The 16,583-nt window shown below is 42.6% G+C and overlaps 1 protein-coding gene and 1 pseudogene across 1 annotated transcript in view; one reads left to right on the forward strand and one right to left on the reverse strand.

Moving 5' to 3' along the window:
* Positions 1–6: 6 nt before the first annotated feature.
* The window catches only part of SNX30 (sorting nexin family member 30), a gene marked incomplete at its 5' end in the record, with an annotated part of 96,638 nt that continues 80,061 nt past the window's right edge, over positions 7–16,583 (forward strand). Inside the window, one exon of the mRNA XM_006906114.3 lies at positions 7–153. Within this exon, the coding sequence (XP_006906176.1) occupies positions 7–153 (147 nt within the window). The remainder of the gene's footprint in view (positions 154–16,583) is intronic.
* LOC112473166 lies at positions 14,984–15,102 on the reverse strand (annotated as a pseudogene).

Consider the following 16,583-nt stretch of genomic DNA (forward strand, 5'->3'; position numbering starts at 1 on the left):
GCGGGGGGGCCCTCCAAGGCCCTGCCGTCCACGGGGCCCCACTCCCTGCGCGACATGCCACACCCGCTGGCGGGCTCCAGCAGCGAGGAGGCCGTGGGCGGCGACAGCACACCCAGCCCGGACCTGCTCATGGCCCGCAGCTTCGGCGACAAGGTGGGGTGCGCTTAGCTGGGGGATGATGGATCCTGAGCTCCTCTGGGCCCCGGGCCGCGCCCACCCTGGCGCTCCTTCCCGGGGGGCAGGCGTGCCCTCGCCCCCAGAGCCTTTGGGAAAGGCGTCTGCTCTCTGCGGACTCTACGGGGTCCCAGCCGCAGGAGAAGCGGGCAGAGGAGACGGGCTTGCGGGGCTGTGACTGGTCGTGAGCGCGGGTGACAGCTGGTGGGGAGGGGTCCCGCCTGCGGGTTGGGGCTGGAAGTGTGTGTACAGTGCTCGGCGCCTGTGTCCTGGGATGGGGTCCCGGGTTCCTCCAGGTGCATCCCTGAAGCTGAGCTGCAGAGTAACTTGTAGCTCCAGTTTGCTGGGGGTGCAAAGAAGTAAGTTAGTTAATGGTTTTCCGTGGTAGGACTGGGCAGCCGTGGTCTCACTGCCAGTCATCTTCTTCCTCCTGTCTGTCATGCGGGAAGGGATCTTTGTTTAGGTTCGTTGTGTGCACTGAGAAGTCATCTGACTCAGACCCCAGCCGGCCACAGGAGACTCAACTGTGGTTTTCTCTCTGGTGCTCCTTTCACCTCTGACGGACTCCTACGCGGTTTAGGTTCGGCAGAAGCTGGTTTTGTTGATAGAAGGAAAGCTCGCCCTTTGACCTTCTTTGTGCAGAAAGAAGCTCCTGATTTTCTTAGAACAGCATAACCCTCCCGCTGCTTTGAGAGACAGCAGAGTCCAGTGATTGGTAAGGGGACGCATCGCCCGCCCCCATCGCCATTTCAGCTGTGACCTGGACTTGAGCTGTGATTGTATCAGCGCTGCTGTTGCCCCTTAGTCACTAATTGCAGAAATTAGAATTTTTCTTAACATTTGTGATCAGGATTGCCTCCCCCTTAGATGGGAGGACATAGTTAAGATGAATATACCTGTACCGAACACTCAAAATAGCTAGGCAGAGGTGCCCTATGTACCTTCTTGAGAGGGTTCGTAAAATGAAAGAGTGGGGAGCGAGGGGTAAAGCATTAGGAGCAAGAAGACTTAAAAAGCTAATGCAACCAATGGATTGAGGCAGCTTGAGGTGTGTGTGTATGGGTCTTTGTAATTATTTCTTTGTTTTATAGATTATAACTCTATGAAGGCTTATGTCACTTGGAAATACCTTCCCTATTTGACATTCAATAAGTGACGAATGATCGAATGAGTAATTTGTTGCTTTCTTATGGAAAACAGAAATTGTCCTACATGCATGTAGGTTAAATCTTTCGATTTCTGTCTCAGGTCTGTGTAAGATAGTGAATTAGTTATCTATTGCTGTGTAACAAACTACTCCAAAATTTAGCTCCTGAAAATAGTATCTGTGTGTAAAAAATCTGGAAACAGTTTAGCTGGGTGGTTCTGACTCAGATCTTTCATGAGGCTGCAGGCAAGCTGTTGAGTAGGGTTGTGGTCATCTGAAGGCTGAATTTGGGAAGTGAGCCTCCAAGCTCACTCGCTTGGCTGTTGGCAGGTAGTTCCTCTCCATTGGGCTGCTTGACATGGCAACGGGTTTCACTTGGAGTAAGTGATCGAAGACAGCGAAAGATCCCAGTACTCAGGCCACAGTCTTGTATAACTTAATATTGGGAGTGACATGCCACCGTCATATTCTGTTGGTCACACAGATCAACAACGCTACTGGTACAATGTGGGAAGAGGGTATGAATATAGCAAGTTCTCGAATAATGTCGTTTTGTTATAACATTGATGAGATGCTATAGAAAGTTTTGTATATCAATTAGCCTATGGTAAAATTATTTTTTTAATATGTAGTTTCACTTAAAGTCGCAAAGTCTGTCGACAGTAAGTTAGGAATCGTTGGGGCCATCTTGGAGGCTGGCTACTGCAGATGGATATTTTAGATATTTGCTTAATGATCCACTTTTGGAGGATACCTGATGCAGAAGTATGGGCATTTTACTAATAAGCAGTGGGAGGACAGATGCCCGGTACCACCAAGAGCTTATTGGTGGGCAGGAAGTCAGGTCCAATTCTAATTACTGCAGGCTGCCTTTATAGGGACAGTTCTGTGAGAGAGAATCTTGAAGACCTAATTATTAATTATTGAATATTAATAACTCTCCTTACAGGTGCAAGGAACATCAACATCACATCACTCCCAAGGGCCTCATTTATAGTAACCAGTGTAATTTCCTTAGAGGCAAAGCAATGCAATTTCTTTCTCTGACTGAGAGTAACATTTTCCTTGAATCTTGGCATGCACACATGTTTTCGTAACTCTGGAGAAATTTCTGTAGAGAGAACTAGGAAGCAACAGAGGTGAATCATTATCAGTGGAAGGCAGTCTTTCCTTTGCCCTGCTGTTTCTTGCCCAGGCAGCATGGAGGGCAGGTAGGAAAGTTGAGTGCTGTGGTCTGCCTTTGAAAAGAAGCCTGTTCTCTTGCCTTTCTGGACATTAGGGTTGTGATCCTGGATGCCTGATTGTGAGTCAGTTTGGGGCTTGGATAATGAGGATTTGGCAAGTTGCTTATAGTGCAGTGTTATCATATTATGCAAAGGGAATTGCTTTTTGTGAGCCCAGGATGGTGCCATGAACAGGGAAGCCTGTGTCTAAGTCTAGCAGACACTTCCGAATGGGCTTTGGGGTGCTGGGAAGGAGGGAAAGACCATATGCGCTGGTCTCTCCATGCACAAAACTTAAAATCATTCAAACCGTGGAGTGATGGGAGGAATCTTCTCTATTTGCCTGGGGTTGCTAGGACTAGTTCTTTTGCCAGCTAAACTCACCAGGCCTTCTATCACTACTACATCCTTCATCTCCACCTAAAATGTAAATAAACCACTGGCCTATCTTTCTTTTTTACTTTGATCCGCAAACTGCCCTGGGCTACTTCTCCCTTGACTCAGCTTCCAACTCTTGTGTGCCTTCCCAAACTGAACATCAAGCCCTTTCAAGTCCCAACTGTGGTTAACACCCCTACCCACATCCTCAATCTCGTCACTGAACTCTTCCACCTCTTTCTGTCCCTGTAGGTCACTGCTTCCTCTGAAGTCTTCAAAATGGAGGTGTCTTTTCCTCTTGTACTCCACTTATATCAGAATCAGGAGATAGGGGGTTAGCGTCCTCTATTCCTCCCTGTCTTTTACAAACCAAGTTCTGCTCCTTTGAGGCTCATGTCATTTTATTTGTTCATCCAGCAAGTATTTGAGAGCCTACTAAGAGTTAGGCACTGTTGAAGGAACTTGAGATGAATCAACCAGTTGAAGACCCCTGCCTTCATTGGATACATTTAGTGAGCACATACTATATTATGTAATAAAAGCAATGGAAGGAAGAGAAAGGGCAGGGAGGGGGCGTTCAGAATCACTGGCCATGGTTAGGAGGATTTAGATAGGCCTTATTGAGAACTTGAGATTGGAGCAGAGGCTTGAAGGAGGTGAGGGAGTTAGCAAGTGGATATCTGGAGGAGTGCCCAGGTGGAGGAAACAGCCAAAGCAGAGGTCTGAAGGCATATTCCTGACTTGTCAGGGAATAGCCCAGTGGCCAGTGTGGCTGGAGCAGAGTGAGCAATGGGAAGTCATAGGGTGAGGGCGTGGCAGGGTGGGGCGGATTGTATAGACCTGGTAGGCCACCCCGAGAACTTTGGCCTTTACTCTGAGTGCCGTTGTAGGGTCTTGAGCAGAAGGAGAATGTGGTTTGTCTTCGGTTTTGGAAAGGATCACACAGGCCGTTGAACTGAGAATCCTTTATTCAACTATTCAACAGAATTAGATTTCTTTTTGGTTAAAAGGACATACACTGAATGCAGACTGGTTGAAGAAAAAGAAATACTCGTTCCAGGTTGTTGTATGTTGTTGAAAAGCTCCAGGTATTTTTGCTTCAGGAATAGCTGTAACTAGGTATTCACATGATGTCCGGAATCTGTCACTTTCCATCTTGGCTCTGCTTTCTTCGTTTTAGCTTTATTCTCAAGCTAGCAAGGAATATGCTATACAAACAAGCTTCACAACCCGAGCAGAAAGAGAGCAACTCTTCCTTGATAGTTGCAGCAAAAGCTCTGGGCTAGTGTCTCATGGGCCTAAATTGGGTCAGGCATCGAAACCAATCTTGGTAACTCTGATTGCCCAGGTGGGGAACAGGTCTTTATCTTTAGAGCACCGAGAAGGGAAATTTTTATGTTTGTTTGTTTTAACTGTGAAATGTATATCTGAAGTATAGAAAACGTGTCTGTGTAGTCTAAAGAATAAAATGTGTCTATATTGGTTTTTAAAGAATAACAACATGAACGCTCATGTTTCTACCCCCTAGATTAAGCTATAGAATGTTAGTAATATTTTGGAACCTCCTCTGTGCCTGGGGATGACAGAGGTGGCTTCCAGAGCAAAACCAAGATGCTATTATTAGAAGGAAGAGGAACCAGTGAATACCAGACAAACGGCAACAAGAAATGGCCATTACAGACCTTCCACTACCTCTTTCCACCCTGTCGTTTTCTCACGTCCCAGCTTCTCACTCCTATTGATTAAAATCTTTCAACCCGCAAATCTCCTCAAATCGTGCACTCATCTCGGAGACTCTGTCCAAATCTCCAAACCCCTCCATTTCTTGACCCTATTTCCAGTCACCCTCACCTCTTTTTCCAGTTCAGCTGCCCTTTCCCATGGCTACACCCTCGCATTATGACACGTAGAACTGTTCCTGCTCCGAAATGATGCCATCAGATATCATCTTTTCTTGCCTTACCCTCCTCTCAGTCAGTAATAACTGACTACACCTGTTCTCTGACCTCATCTGCATTCACCTACCTGCTTTAGATTCTGTGGCTCACCTCGTCACTTGATCCTGCCACTGTCCTTTACTCAATCGCTTTGCTCTCCTTTTACACCGAACCCGGATCATTCCATTTGTTTATGTCTGTTGCCTACACCTAGGGTGTAAAGGCCTCTTAAGAATTCCTGCCAATGTAAAACCACAGCTTCCAACCACAGATGGGGCCTCCGTGGTGCCGGGCACTCCTTTCTTTCCACAGTGGGCTCGTGTTCTGTACTGTGGCCGATCTGAAGCTTTTCTCTGCTCCTTACACCCTCCACCCGTCCTTCTGCTGATGGTCTCATTTTCTAGCTTCGAGTAGATAGAAACCGCTGTAAACAAACTTCCTTTCACCAAATTACAAAATGATCGTCATCTGTAGCCATCTTTGCTTTCCTACTCCCTGTTGCAATGGAAGAGATTCTAAGCTGATCCTGAACTATACAGCTTGTCCCTCCGGCCTCTTGGAGACACTGCCCTGTTGTCCTCCTGCCTCACTCCTTTGTCTTCAGACTCTCTCAACTAGCTTATTCCCATCAATATTTAAACATACTCAAGTCGCTCTTATTTGTAAAACAAAGCAAGAGTAAAGAAACCTCTGCTGCGATGCTCCCTTTACCTCCATCTCCTGTCTGATTTTGTGACTCTTTTTCACAGCCAAACCTTCTGAGAGACAGGTTTGCTTCTCTTGTCTCTACTTCCTAATCTCTGGCTTCCTGTTCAGCCTATTGCTATCTGGTTTCTCACTTGCCTATTCAAAGTCCCTTGAGACTTCCTTATTGCTAAGTCCAGTAGATGCCTCACAGTCCTTTTCTCACCTGACCTCTTGGTAGCACTTGATGCAGTCAAGAGCAGCCCCTTGCTTAAAACATTCTTCACTTGGCTTTGTGTTTTAGAGCGTGTGCTCTGGAGCCAGGTTGTCTGGATTTGAATCCCAGCTCTACTACTTATGCTCTCTATAACAGCAAATTATTTTATCTCTCTGGCCCTCAGTTTTCTCATCATAAAAGGGTACCTGTGCTACACGGTTGCTATGAAGACCCAGTGAGTTCATTTCTAACACACTAAAACACACTACCTTGAGGAGTGCCCGATATATAGTGAGCTTTTATTAAAGATGAGGGTAGTGATAGTGGTTTTTATTCCTTGATATTGCATTCCACATTTTCTTTGTGCATTTTTGCCTGGTCTTTGTTAACTTCTGTATCAGTTGCGATCTAGTCAGGGAATAAAAACTACTGCAGGCATCTCACCAGTAATACATGCAGAGGACAGCGAGGCAACCGGAGAGTAGCAATTGCAGGAAGCTGCCGTCATCCTGAAGGCTGGAGGGTCAATGGGAGGAGGCATAGGTATCTCAAACAGAGGTACTATAATAGAGGCAGAGGACAGCGAGGCAACCAGAGAGTAGCGATTGCAGGAAGCTGCCTTCATCCTGAAGGCTGGAGGGTCAATGGGAGGAGGCAATGTTAGCATAATCCAGGAGCTTCTGTGGGGATTCCAACCATGGTTGGGTTGCTCAGCAAGAGCTGGGACCACAGAGAAAGGGAGCCCTGGAGAGGGCGCGGCTGCTGCCAGGGACTCTGGTCTGAACCAGAGGGAAGGGTTTGATTAGTATCTAACAATGGCTGAAGCCAGAGAGGAAAGCAGAACTGGAGAGGAAGAGGCGGGCAAGCCTGAAGATCGCTGGACCGTTGGATCCACCTGTGCCACCTGTGCCTGAGGCTAGCTAGCCCTGCTCTCTGGGCTTCCTGGTTACAGGCAGCCATGAATTCTCTTTCGTTTGCACTATTTTTAGTTTGGTTTGTCACTTGAAACTTTAAAAAAAATTGACCAGTCCATCGACTTTAAAATGTGAAATGAAAATTGAGTTTTACATTGGCAGGATTGAGAAGGGGGTGCTTAATTTCTACTGGTCAGCCCCACTTTTGGGGTGTACACCTGCATATCAGCTAAGGTGGCAGAGATGTGTTTTCACCAGGACTCTGAAGTTCGAGGAGGCTTTCAGGTACAGCGTGGGGAAAGCATCATGGGCTGAGGGAGCAGCTTGAACAAAGCTCCAGAAGTGGAAAAGACTTGTGCCCACTGGAGTTGGATCGAGTTGGGTTTTGAGAGTCTGGAGGTGGGGATTAGCGAGCGATGAGGTGGGAAGTCAGATCAGGAGGAGGCTGAAGACTGCTTTGAATGCTGTGACGTGGAGGTTGTTTTTATTATTTAGGTGCAAGCCAGCCCTAGAGGGTTTTTGAGCAGGGGAATGTGTGATCAGTGCTTGAGATGAGGAGAGACTGGCAGTGGAAGGTAGGATATGAGAAGGTGTGAGCCTGCTTTAGGTTGGGGTTGTTGCCTGAAAGAAGAAAGATTAGCAGATGTAAAGATGACTAGTTTTGGTAAGGTGGGGATGACTGGTTTTCTAATCAAGATACTGATTGATTAGATATTGATTCTGATATTGCCTGGTGCTGTCATTGAGGAGGGGAACACAGATTGGGACGCGAGTGGGAGTGGGAGGTGTAAAGATGACTAGGATGCAGTTTGAAGTCAGGAGTTCAGGACAGAGGTTATCTGAACCCCACCGGTAGAAACGCACGCAAACTTCAAGGCTTAGCGCAAATGGTGTCCCCAGGATGCTCTCCTGTGTTATATAGGTGTGGAACCCCAATGGATCAAATAGAGATGGGAGTGGAAGAATGCAGAGGTTAAGCTCAGACTTTAGACAAAGTGGATATTGACAGTCACATAGAAGGCAGGAGGTCATAGCAGTGTGGTATAAGAAGGGTGGTAGCTTAGGAGAAAAAAAGCAGAGTTGGGGAAAGGTCTTTAGAAAAGAGGAGAAATGAGCATTAGTGGAGGTTATGGGAAGGAAGATGTTCATGATAAATGAGAGTCTCTCAAAATAAGTACGTAAATAACAGCTTGGCAAAAGTGCACAACTAATTTGTGTATGAGCTGCTGGGTTTGTTTACTAGACATTAGAGGGGTCATATGCTGTCTCACATCTGCCTCAGTGTGTGTGTGTGTGTGTGTGTGTGTGTGTGTATGTGTGTATGTGTGTGTATGTGTTGGGGGCGGGGTGGAGAGTGGGTAAGAGCGGTGGAGAGTGGATAAGAGCAAGAGAGATATGCAAAAAAAGGTGTTTCAGGATTCCTGTTTGAAAAAAGGCACAGAGGCAGGAAGAGCACACAGCATGTTTGCGTAGCGGAGTACAAGCGCTCTTCAAAACCTATATCTTTTGAGCATCTGCTACATGCCTGGCTCTGTGCTAAATGCTGGAGATGTTGAAAAATTGAAAAAAGGTCTTTCCTTGGAGAGGTTCATGGTCCAGAGAGAAGAGGGATATGTACACAGATGGTTGCAATAGCATGTGAAAGATGCTAAATGTATTTACTAGCTCTGCGGCCTTGGGCGAGTTTCTTAACCTTGTACAGTAGCCCTTCCGCCTTAATGTGGGACTTTGCTTTCTGCGGTTCCAGTTACCCACGGTCACTGAGGTCTGGAAATATTAATACTGGAAGAGCTAAGGTAAATTTATTGTACAAGTGTGTGACTTTTCTGTACTATGCCCTGTGTAAGGCATTATGTTCCTTGGGAGTTAAGATATCTAAGTTCTAAAATGGACAGGTCAGGTCTCAGATGTTCGGGTAAATGATATCTTACTGTAATTAGAATAAAAATGGTTATGCAATAGCTGTTTTATTGCAAAAATGGAAGCCTAGACCTTCTTCAGGGCTATTTAATTAGGGCAGAGGAATATTCTAAGGAATTGGGCTTGTCATCTTGCTGGCATCAGCATCTGTGCTGCAAAAATGTAACATAGCAGCCTTTCTCTGTCATGTCCAATCAAGAAATCCTTGTTTATTTCATGACTTGCATCAGCAATTGTTCATTCCCCAAAGATTTATGTTGGCCTGTCATGTACCATGCCTGAAGCATATGTAGAGAATGAGAGATGACCTTACCTTCTAGGCACCCACATTTCAGGAAGGGGGACAGAGGAGGTACAAGTGAATAATTGCAATTTAGCATAATGGTAGGGGTATATTGTACAGAATATCATGAGGGTTATCAGAATTTCTTTGCATTAAAGAAATTCTAGACCGAAGCATGTTTGAAGGGGTCCTTGGATTCCCTATTATAGGTAATAACTACATTTTGTCTTTTAATGTTTATGTTGGAATTTCAATGAGAATTTGAATAGTTGTTTTCTGGTGTGATGATAATGAGAAATTCTTTACTACATTTCAGCCCTTAGATTTTATTGTGTATATGTTAATCCAATGAATGTTCTTTACCAGCGTATCCAAAATTGGCTACAATATTTGTGAGGCCCAGTACAAAATTTAAATACTTGTCCCTTGTTAAAAAGTTATTGAGGATTTCAAGATAGTGGCAACAGAGCATTAAATCCAGTATGGAACCCTTCTGAATGCGAGATGCTGATATCCTTCGGATGTACTGGTTTTCAGGTCCTGTTAAAACCACTCCTTACTCATCTCAGTGTTCTGGTTTAGGACTGTTGTCATTCTCTGGGTATGCTTGCAATAAGTTAGGGTCTTCAGGGCTTGCTTCTCCAGTCTGAACTGACTGGAACTTGCCTGGAATACTCCATCCCCTGTCAACATTCTAGCTTTCCCTGTTTCTAGAAAAACTTAACATGGTCTTCTCTATGCCCAGGTTTTCATGTTTAACCTATGCTTGGGACTGCTTTTCATTTCCCTAACAGTTGCTTCTACCGTCTTTTCCTTGGTTCTGGTCTCTTTCTTATCAAACGTATCCAGCATATGCTCCCTCAGTTACCCTACCTTTACCCAGAGATAATAGTAATGTGTGTTTGCAGTCGTTGCTAACATTTACGGAACACCTGCTTTGGTTGGGAGCTTTACCGCAGCATCTCAGTGCACTCTCCTGTGACATAGTTACTGTCTCATTCCCTTTCGACAGCTCAGGAAATGTAGGCTTTGAGAGGTGAAGTAACTTGTTCGAGGTCTCGGAGCTAGAAGAAAGTGAGGCTGGGATTTGAACTTGGGTCTTTTCCAATTTCAGAGCTCACTTTCTTAACCACCACCAATGCTACAGAACTGTCGTCCCTTCCCAAACCTCTTCCTTCTTTTTTGAGCATTTAAATGCTTTAGGCACTGTACGTTGCATTTCTTATACAAAACACAGTCTTCAGGCCAAGGGGCATGAAACCATTCTCTACTGTATCTTAGCCCAGTCTCTTCCCTTATTTCAGTTTCTAGGTCTTCCAGCCTTCTCCTCCTCATATGCCCGTCTCTCATGTTCGAGAAGTTTCCTAAGGCTCACTACTTTTTGCCTGCTCACCCTTCCCATCACAGTCAGGCTCCTCAGATGAGAGGTCTTTGTGCACTGCTTCCATCTGCCTTGCCATCTGCTGCCTCTTGCCTCAGTATCAAGCAAGCCCCCTGGTCCAGGTTCTGCCCCTGTCACTCGCTGCTCACAGAGCTCCACAGTGGCTGTTTTTCTTTTGCAGAATCTCAGGCTTTTAGAACTAAAGAGGCCTCAAAATGCCTTCTTAGCATCTACGGAAACGATAATTTGTTTTTTTCTGCATTAATCTTTTAATATAATTAATTGATTTCTTAATACTGAACCATACTTAAATTTATACTTAGGTTAAGTCTTACTTGGTCTTGGGTTCAGTGTGCTCCTGTTTTGTATGGACTTTTAGATTTATTCTATATTTTCTGTTTATTGTGCTGTCCCCCCCTCCCCCGCCGCCCCCTCCATTTTCTGACTTTGGGTAGATTGATTAAGTGTACTTTGTTCAGTTTTATTTTCCTCCAAGTTCTATTTCCTGTTTCTATTTGACTAATGTTTATAATTATATTTTTAAACCATAGGCATGATTTACTTAGTATCTATAAATTTCTCTAGAACAAGGAGAACCCTTAGGCTTTCTTTTTCCCTTTTTAAAAAATCATCCTGAATCATCCTGTGATCAATCTTTGTTAAAAAAAAAATTGATGCCCCTTCTTTTTTATGAATTCTTTTCTTAACAGTTACCTCGAACTTCACAGTTACTTCGACTGTCCATTAAACTTATGTCTTCTGTCTTGAACAAAGGCTTTATTCTGATTTATTTTTCTGTGAGTTACATAAGGCTAGAGGGAACCCTGGATGATATACATTATATAACAACATCCGAGTGGTATTATTCTTGTCTGAATGGTAATTTGGCTGAGTTTTTCCCCTTAAGACATACGTAGAGATTGCTTCATTTTCTTCTTTTTTATTTTAAAAACACTTGAGATTAAAGCATTTTTGAAAATCAGTTTTGTAGAGTGTCATTTATCTTAAATCACTACCATATAAGTGTGTGATTCAGTGAATTTTGGCAGTTGCATATACCTTTGAAACTACTATCACAATCAAGGTGCAGAAGGTCACCTACAAAAGTTTTCTCATGCCCCTTTGTAGTTCATATCTTTTTCCACCCTTGGCACTAGGCAACCACTGATCTACTTTCTGTTACTATATTTGCATTTTCTAGACTTTTGCATAGTTGGAATCATAAAATATCTACTTGTTTGTGTATGGCTTCTTTCACTCCACATAATCTTTATCCATGTTGTTGCTATATCTATAGAACTGTTTCATTACTGAATAGTATTCCATTGAATGAATTTGCCACAATTTATCCATTCACTCATTAATGGACATGTAGGTTGTTTCCAGTTTAACGCTATTACGAATTAAGCTGCTACACTAAAAAAGAAGAGCAAACTAAACCTATAGCAAGCAGAAGGAAGGAAAATTGAATGGAAATTAATGGAATAGAAATAGAAAATCAATAGAGAAAATTCATGGAACCAAAATTTGTTTCTTTGAAAAAAAAATCAACAGAGTTGACAGCTTTTTAATGGGATCAACCAAGAATAATAGAAGATTCAAATTACCAAAATCAGAAATGAAAGAGTAGACATTACTACTGACCTTTCAGAAATAAAAAAAAGGGATTATAAGGGAATACTGTGAACAGTTCTATGCCAATAGGTTACATAACTTAGAATGGACAAATTCTTGGACACAAATAAAGCTGCTATGAATATTCATGAACAAGTCTTTGATTGACAGGTTTTCATTTCTTTTGGGTAAATACCTAACAGTGGAGTTGAGTGATGGCAGCTTCATACCTTTGCCAAGACTTGGTATTGTAAGCCCTTTTAGTTTGATCAATTCTAATGGATGTGTATTTTGTGGTTTTAGTTTGCTTCTGCCTGATTACCAATGATGTTGAGCCTTTTTTTCACATACTCATTGGCCATTTTTATGTCTTTTGTGAAGTATCTTCAAATCTTTTGCTTTTTTTATTATTATTTTCTAAATTATTTTTTTAATTTAGTTTCAAGTGTACCGTACATTGGTTAGACACCTTTATAGTTCATAAAATGATCCCCCCAATTGCTCCTTCCCTCCCCTGACCCTCCACCTAGCCAATGTGTTAATGCTAACTGCATTCCCTATACCATGCTCCCCATCCCCATGACCATCCATCAGCTACTAATTTGTACTTCTTTAGCCCTTCACCCCATTCTCCCAGTCCCTAAAACTCCCTTTCCCTCTGTCCAACACCAAATTGTCCATTATATTTGTGAATCTGTTTTTGATTAGTTTGTTCTTTTTATTCCTTAGATTCCGCATATATGTGAAATCATAAAGTGTTTATCTTTCTCTGTCTGACTTATATACTTTCTGGGTCCATCAAAGCAATATCTTTTTCCATCTCCTTCCTTTTCATATGTAGGAGTCTTGTTTTCTTATCCTTTCAGGCACTCTATCTTTTGGTTGGAGCACTTAATTCTTTTCTATTTAAGGTACTTGTTGATAGGAATATACTTTTACCATTCTTTATTCCTGTTCTTGATACATGTTTTTCTCCTTAAAGCAGTCCCTCCAACATTTTCTGTAATACTGGCTTGGTGGTGATAAATTCCTTGAGCTTATTTTTTGTCTGGGAAGCTCTTTATCTGTCCTTCAACTCTAAATGATAGCTTTACTGGATCAAGTTTCTTTTGAGAAATCTGCTGCCAGTCTTATGGGTGTTCCCTTATATATAATTATTTGTTTTTCTCTTGCTGCTTTTAATATTCCTTCTTTGTATTTAACCTTTGGCATTTTAATTGTGATGTGTCTTGGTGTGGGCCTCTTTGGATCCCTGATTTTTGGAATTCTCTGAGCTTCCTGAGGTTTTATGTTCATTTCCTTTACCAGGTTAGGGAAGTTTTCCATCATCATTTCTTCAAACAGCTGTTCAATATCTTGATTTTCTTTAGTTATGCCGATCAGATGGATATTTGGACCCTTAATAGTGTCCCATATCCTACTTAAATTATTTTTATAGTCTTAGTTTCTTTTTTCTTGCCATTCTGATTGCATGTCTTTGGCTTTCCCATCCTCTGTATAGGTCATATGATTCTCTTTATTCACTTTGTTTATTCTATTTAATATACTTCTCATCTCAGATAATGTGTTCTTCATTTCTAACTGGTTCCCTTTTATAATTTTCATTTCCATTTTTTTTATAAATGCCAGTTTGTTTATTTTTCATACTATATCCATTTACATTTTTATGTTTTTTTTTTTATCTCTTTGTTGAAGTTCTCACTGAATTCATCTACACTTCCCATAAGTTCACTGAGCATCTTAATAACCAGTATTTTGAATTTTGCATCATTTGGATTGCTTGACTCCATTATTTCTGGGTCTCTGCTCTGTTTTCTCATAGAATTTCTGCTTCTTTGTCTTCTCATTCTGGCTGCCTTTCTGTGTCTGTTTCTATGTACTAAGCAAAGCTCCTAAGTCTCCTTTTTTTAGTGTGGATTTGTGAAGTAGGTGTCCAGTGGCACAGTCCTCAGAGGGGTTCAGCTGCAGGCCAAACTTAGCCCAAGACTCTACCCCTCTGGGGTGACCTGTTAAGATTCAGCAAGTGATCCACAGATGCTGTGCTTATAGTTGCTTCAAAAGGGCCACACTAGAAACTGAGGCTAGCTGCCACCAGTGTGAGTCTCAGCAAGGAGCACCTGACTCCCTGAGGGTACACCTGGAAGTGGCTTGGGTGGGGCCGTGAGTTGGGGCAGGCAGGGTTTCAGGGAATCCTCTCAGTGGAGTGACCTTTGTTATCCAGTTTGATGACGTCAAGGCTATGGTGGTGCTGTGTCTGGTGCACTGGTAGGGAGGAGGGCTCAACGGAACAATGGATACTGCCGACACTTCTGTACAGAGCGTCTTGCCTCGGCCCTCACTCTGACAGTGTCTCCCTGTAAGTCCCTGGTGCCCCCTGCGTGCAGCCAAATCAGCACTGGTGTTCAGAGTGAGCAGGTCCGTCACCGCGAAAATCCCTCGCGGACATGGCCCCTTTAAGAGGCGTTTGCTGCTGCCGCAGCCTCTGTCTCACTCAGCCGCAGGGGACCGGGCAGCCCCGCATCCTTGCCCTGTCCTACCTTCTGTCGTTGCAGGGTGTTTTCTTGGACTTCTCCCTAGTTGTATGGCTTGTTCCTCTAGATCCCAGGCGATTTTTCCTTGCTGCTGTTCTTGTTTCCGTCACAACTTTGATTTGGTCGCCAGACGGATGAACAGAGCCTCTGTCATCTATGCCGTTTTTTTTCTCTTTTGCCGTATTTTTTTTATTGGGCTGTTTTTCTTTTTTAGAGAGAGAGATATATGTATACATACACGTACATATATATAGAGAGAATTATTTAAATATTATTTATACTTCTTAAAAAAAGTCATTTTATTGAGATGTGACACACAAAGAGATGTACATTTTGAATGTATATAACTTGATGAGTTTGGAGATAGGTATATACCTGTGAAACCATCATCACAATCGATGCCATAAATGTGTCTGTCACCTCCAAAAGTTTTTTTCTACCTTCTTTATGTTATTATTGATAAGAACACTATTTTTTTTTTTTTTTTTTTTTTTTAGGTGAGGCAACCCTTGGTTGACCTCACAGATTGCAAGGACCTTGTTAGCTTGCAATCCTTATTATTATTTTTTTTTATTTTTTACGCCTACAGCACCTGGTCTTCCTAGGCGGTCTCTCATCCAAGTGCTAACCAGGCCCAACCCTGCTTCGCTTCCGAGATCAGAAGGGATCGGGCTTGTTTGGGGTGGCATGGCCATAGACTAGAACACTATTGATAAAATCTACCTTCTTAGCAAATTTTTAAGCATATAATACAGTATTGTTAACTGTAGGCTCCGTGCTGTACATTAGATCTCTGGGAGTTATTCATCTTGCATGACCGAAGCTTTGTACCCTTTGCTTGACACTTCCCCATTGGGCCCTTCCCCAGCCCCTGGCAACCGCCATTCTACTCTCTGCTTCTATGAGATTGACTAGTTCACATGCCTTACGTAAGTGGTACCGTGTCGAATTTGTTCTTCTGTGACTGGTTCATCTCACTTAGAATATAATCCTCCAGGTTCATTCATGTTGTTGCAAATGGCAGGATTTCCTTTGTTAAGGCCAAATATTTCGTTGTGTGTATGTACCACATATATTTTCTTTTTTAGAAAGAGAGAGAAAAATGCTTTAATTATTGAAATACATTGGTAAATTGAGTAAAATATGTTGCAGTACTGAGTGGATAAACATGCTCATTACCAAATTAAGAACTCTCCAAATATCCCAGTAACCCTCAGTCACAAGTCCCTGAAAATGGCACCATGCGAATTAGCACCATGCGATGCCATGATCAAACAAAGGTAGAAAGGGGAGATCAGTGGCTAGAAGTATTTATTGTTACATAAGCCTTTGACTAAAGAAAATAGGACATTAGTCAAAATGTGCACATGGCATGCAAATTTCAGAAGTATATTTTAAAATATTGCGTTATTCCTAATTAAAGAAATTCTGACATTTAAACAAAGATGAAAACCAAATAGAAAAAAAAAAGGAAAAAAGGTAACAGAATCAATTTTACGGCTAAAAATTAATGTGAAGTAGAAATAATGATCGACAAATATATTCCTTGAGGTAATTCACGCATAGTGCCTTATTATTTTAATTTATAGATAGAAAAGGATTTTGTTATATAAAAACTGTTAAAAAGGTATCAGTGAAAAGATACGACCTTCATGGAGTGTGTTAAAAGTGATGCTAGAGCACCGCAAGTCAGCTGGGCAACAACAGTTTGTTAGCTTGTCTTTCGCAGGTGGACCACGGGAAGTTCCATATTCAAGTATACAGTTTAACCAGTTCCTTTCCAGTACCACAGGTTCACCGTGTTTTAACTATAGACTTAAGAATTGGAGGTCAGGGGAGACGACTGTTTAGAATTTCGTTGGAAATGTCTGTGCACATCACAATGTCCCATGGAGTGCAATTCCTTCCAACTCCTTCCAAGCAAGTTCTTGATTATTGAGTCATATTGAGTCTTCTAATTTTTTTTGTACAGTCTTCGTTTGATTGGATACTGTATCGACAGCTTGGACGGCAGACCAATATATACCCTTCCACAGTTTCTCCCCTTGTCATCTTCGTTTCTGATTCTTCCTTTAGAGCTTTAGATACATTCTGGATACAAGGCCTTGTCAGAGAGATGCATGTTCTCCCATTCTGTCTTGCATTTTTTTTTTAACTTTAAATTTGTGTTTGGGAGAGGG

The sequence above is a fragment of the Pteropus alecto genome, unplaced genomic scaffold (genome assembly GCF_000325575.1).
Source record: "Pteropus alecto unplaced genomic scaffold, ASM32557v1 scaffold111, whole genome shotgun sequence".
Classification (NCBI taxonomy): Eukaryota; Metazoa; Chordata; class Mammalia; order Chiroptera; family Pteropodidae; genus Pteropus; species Pteropus alecto.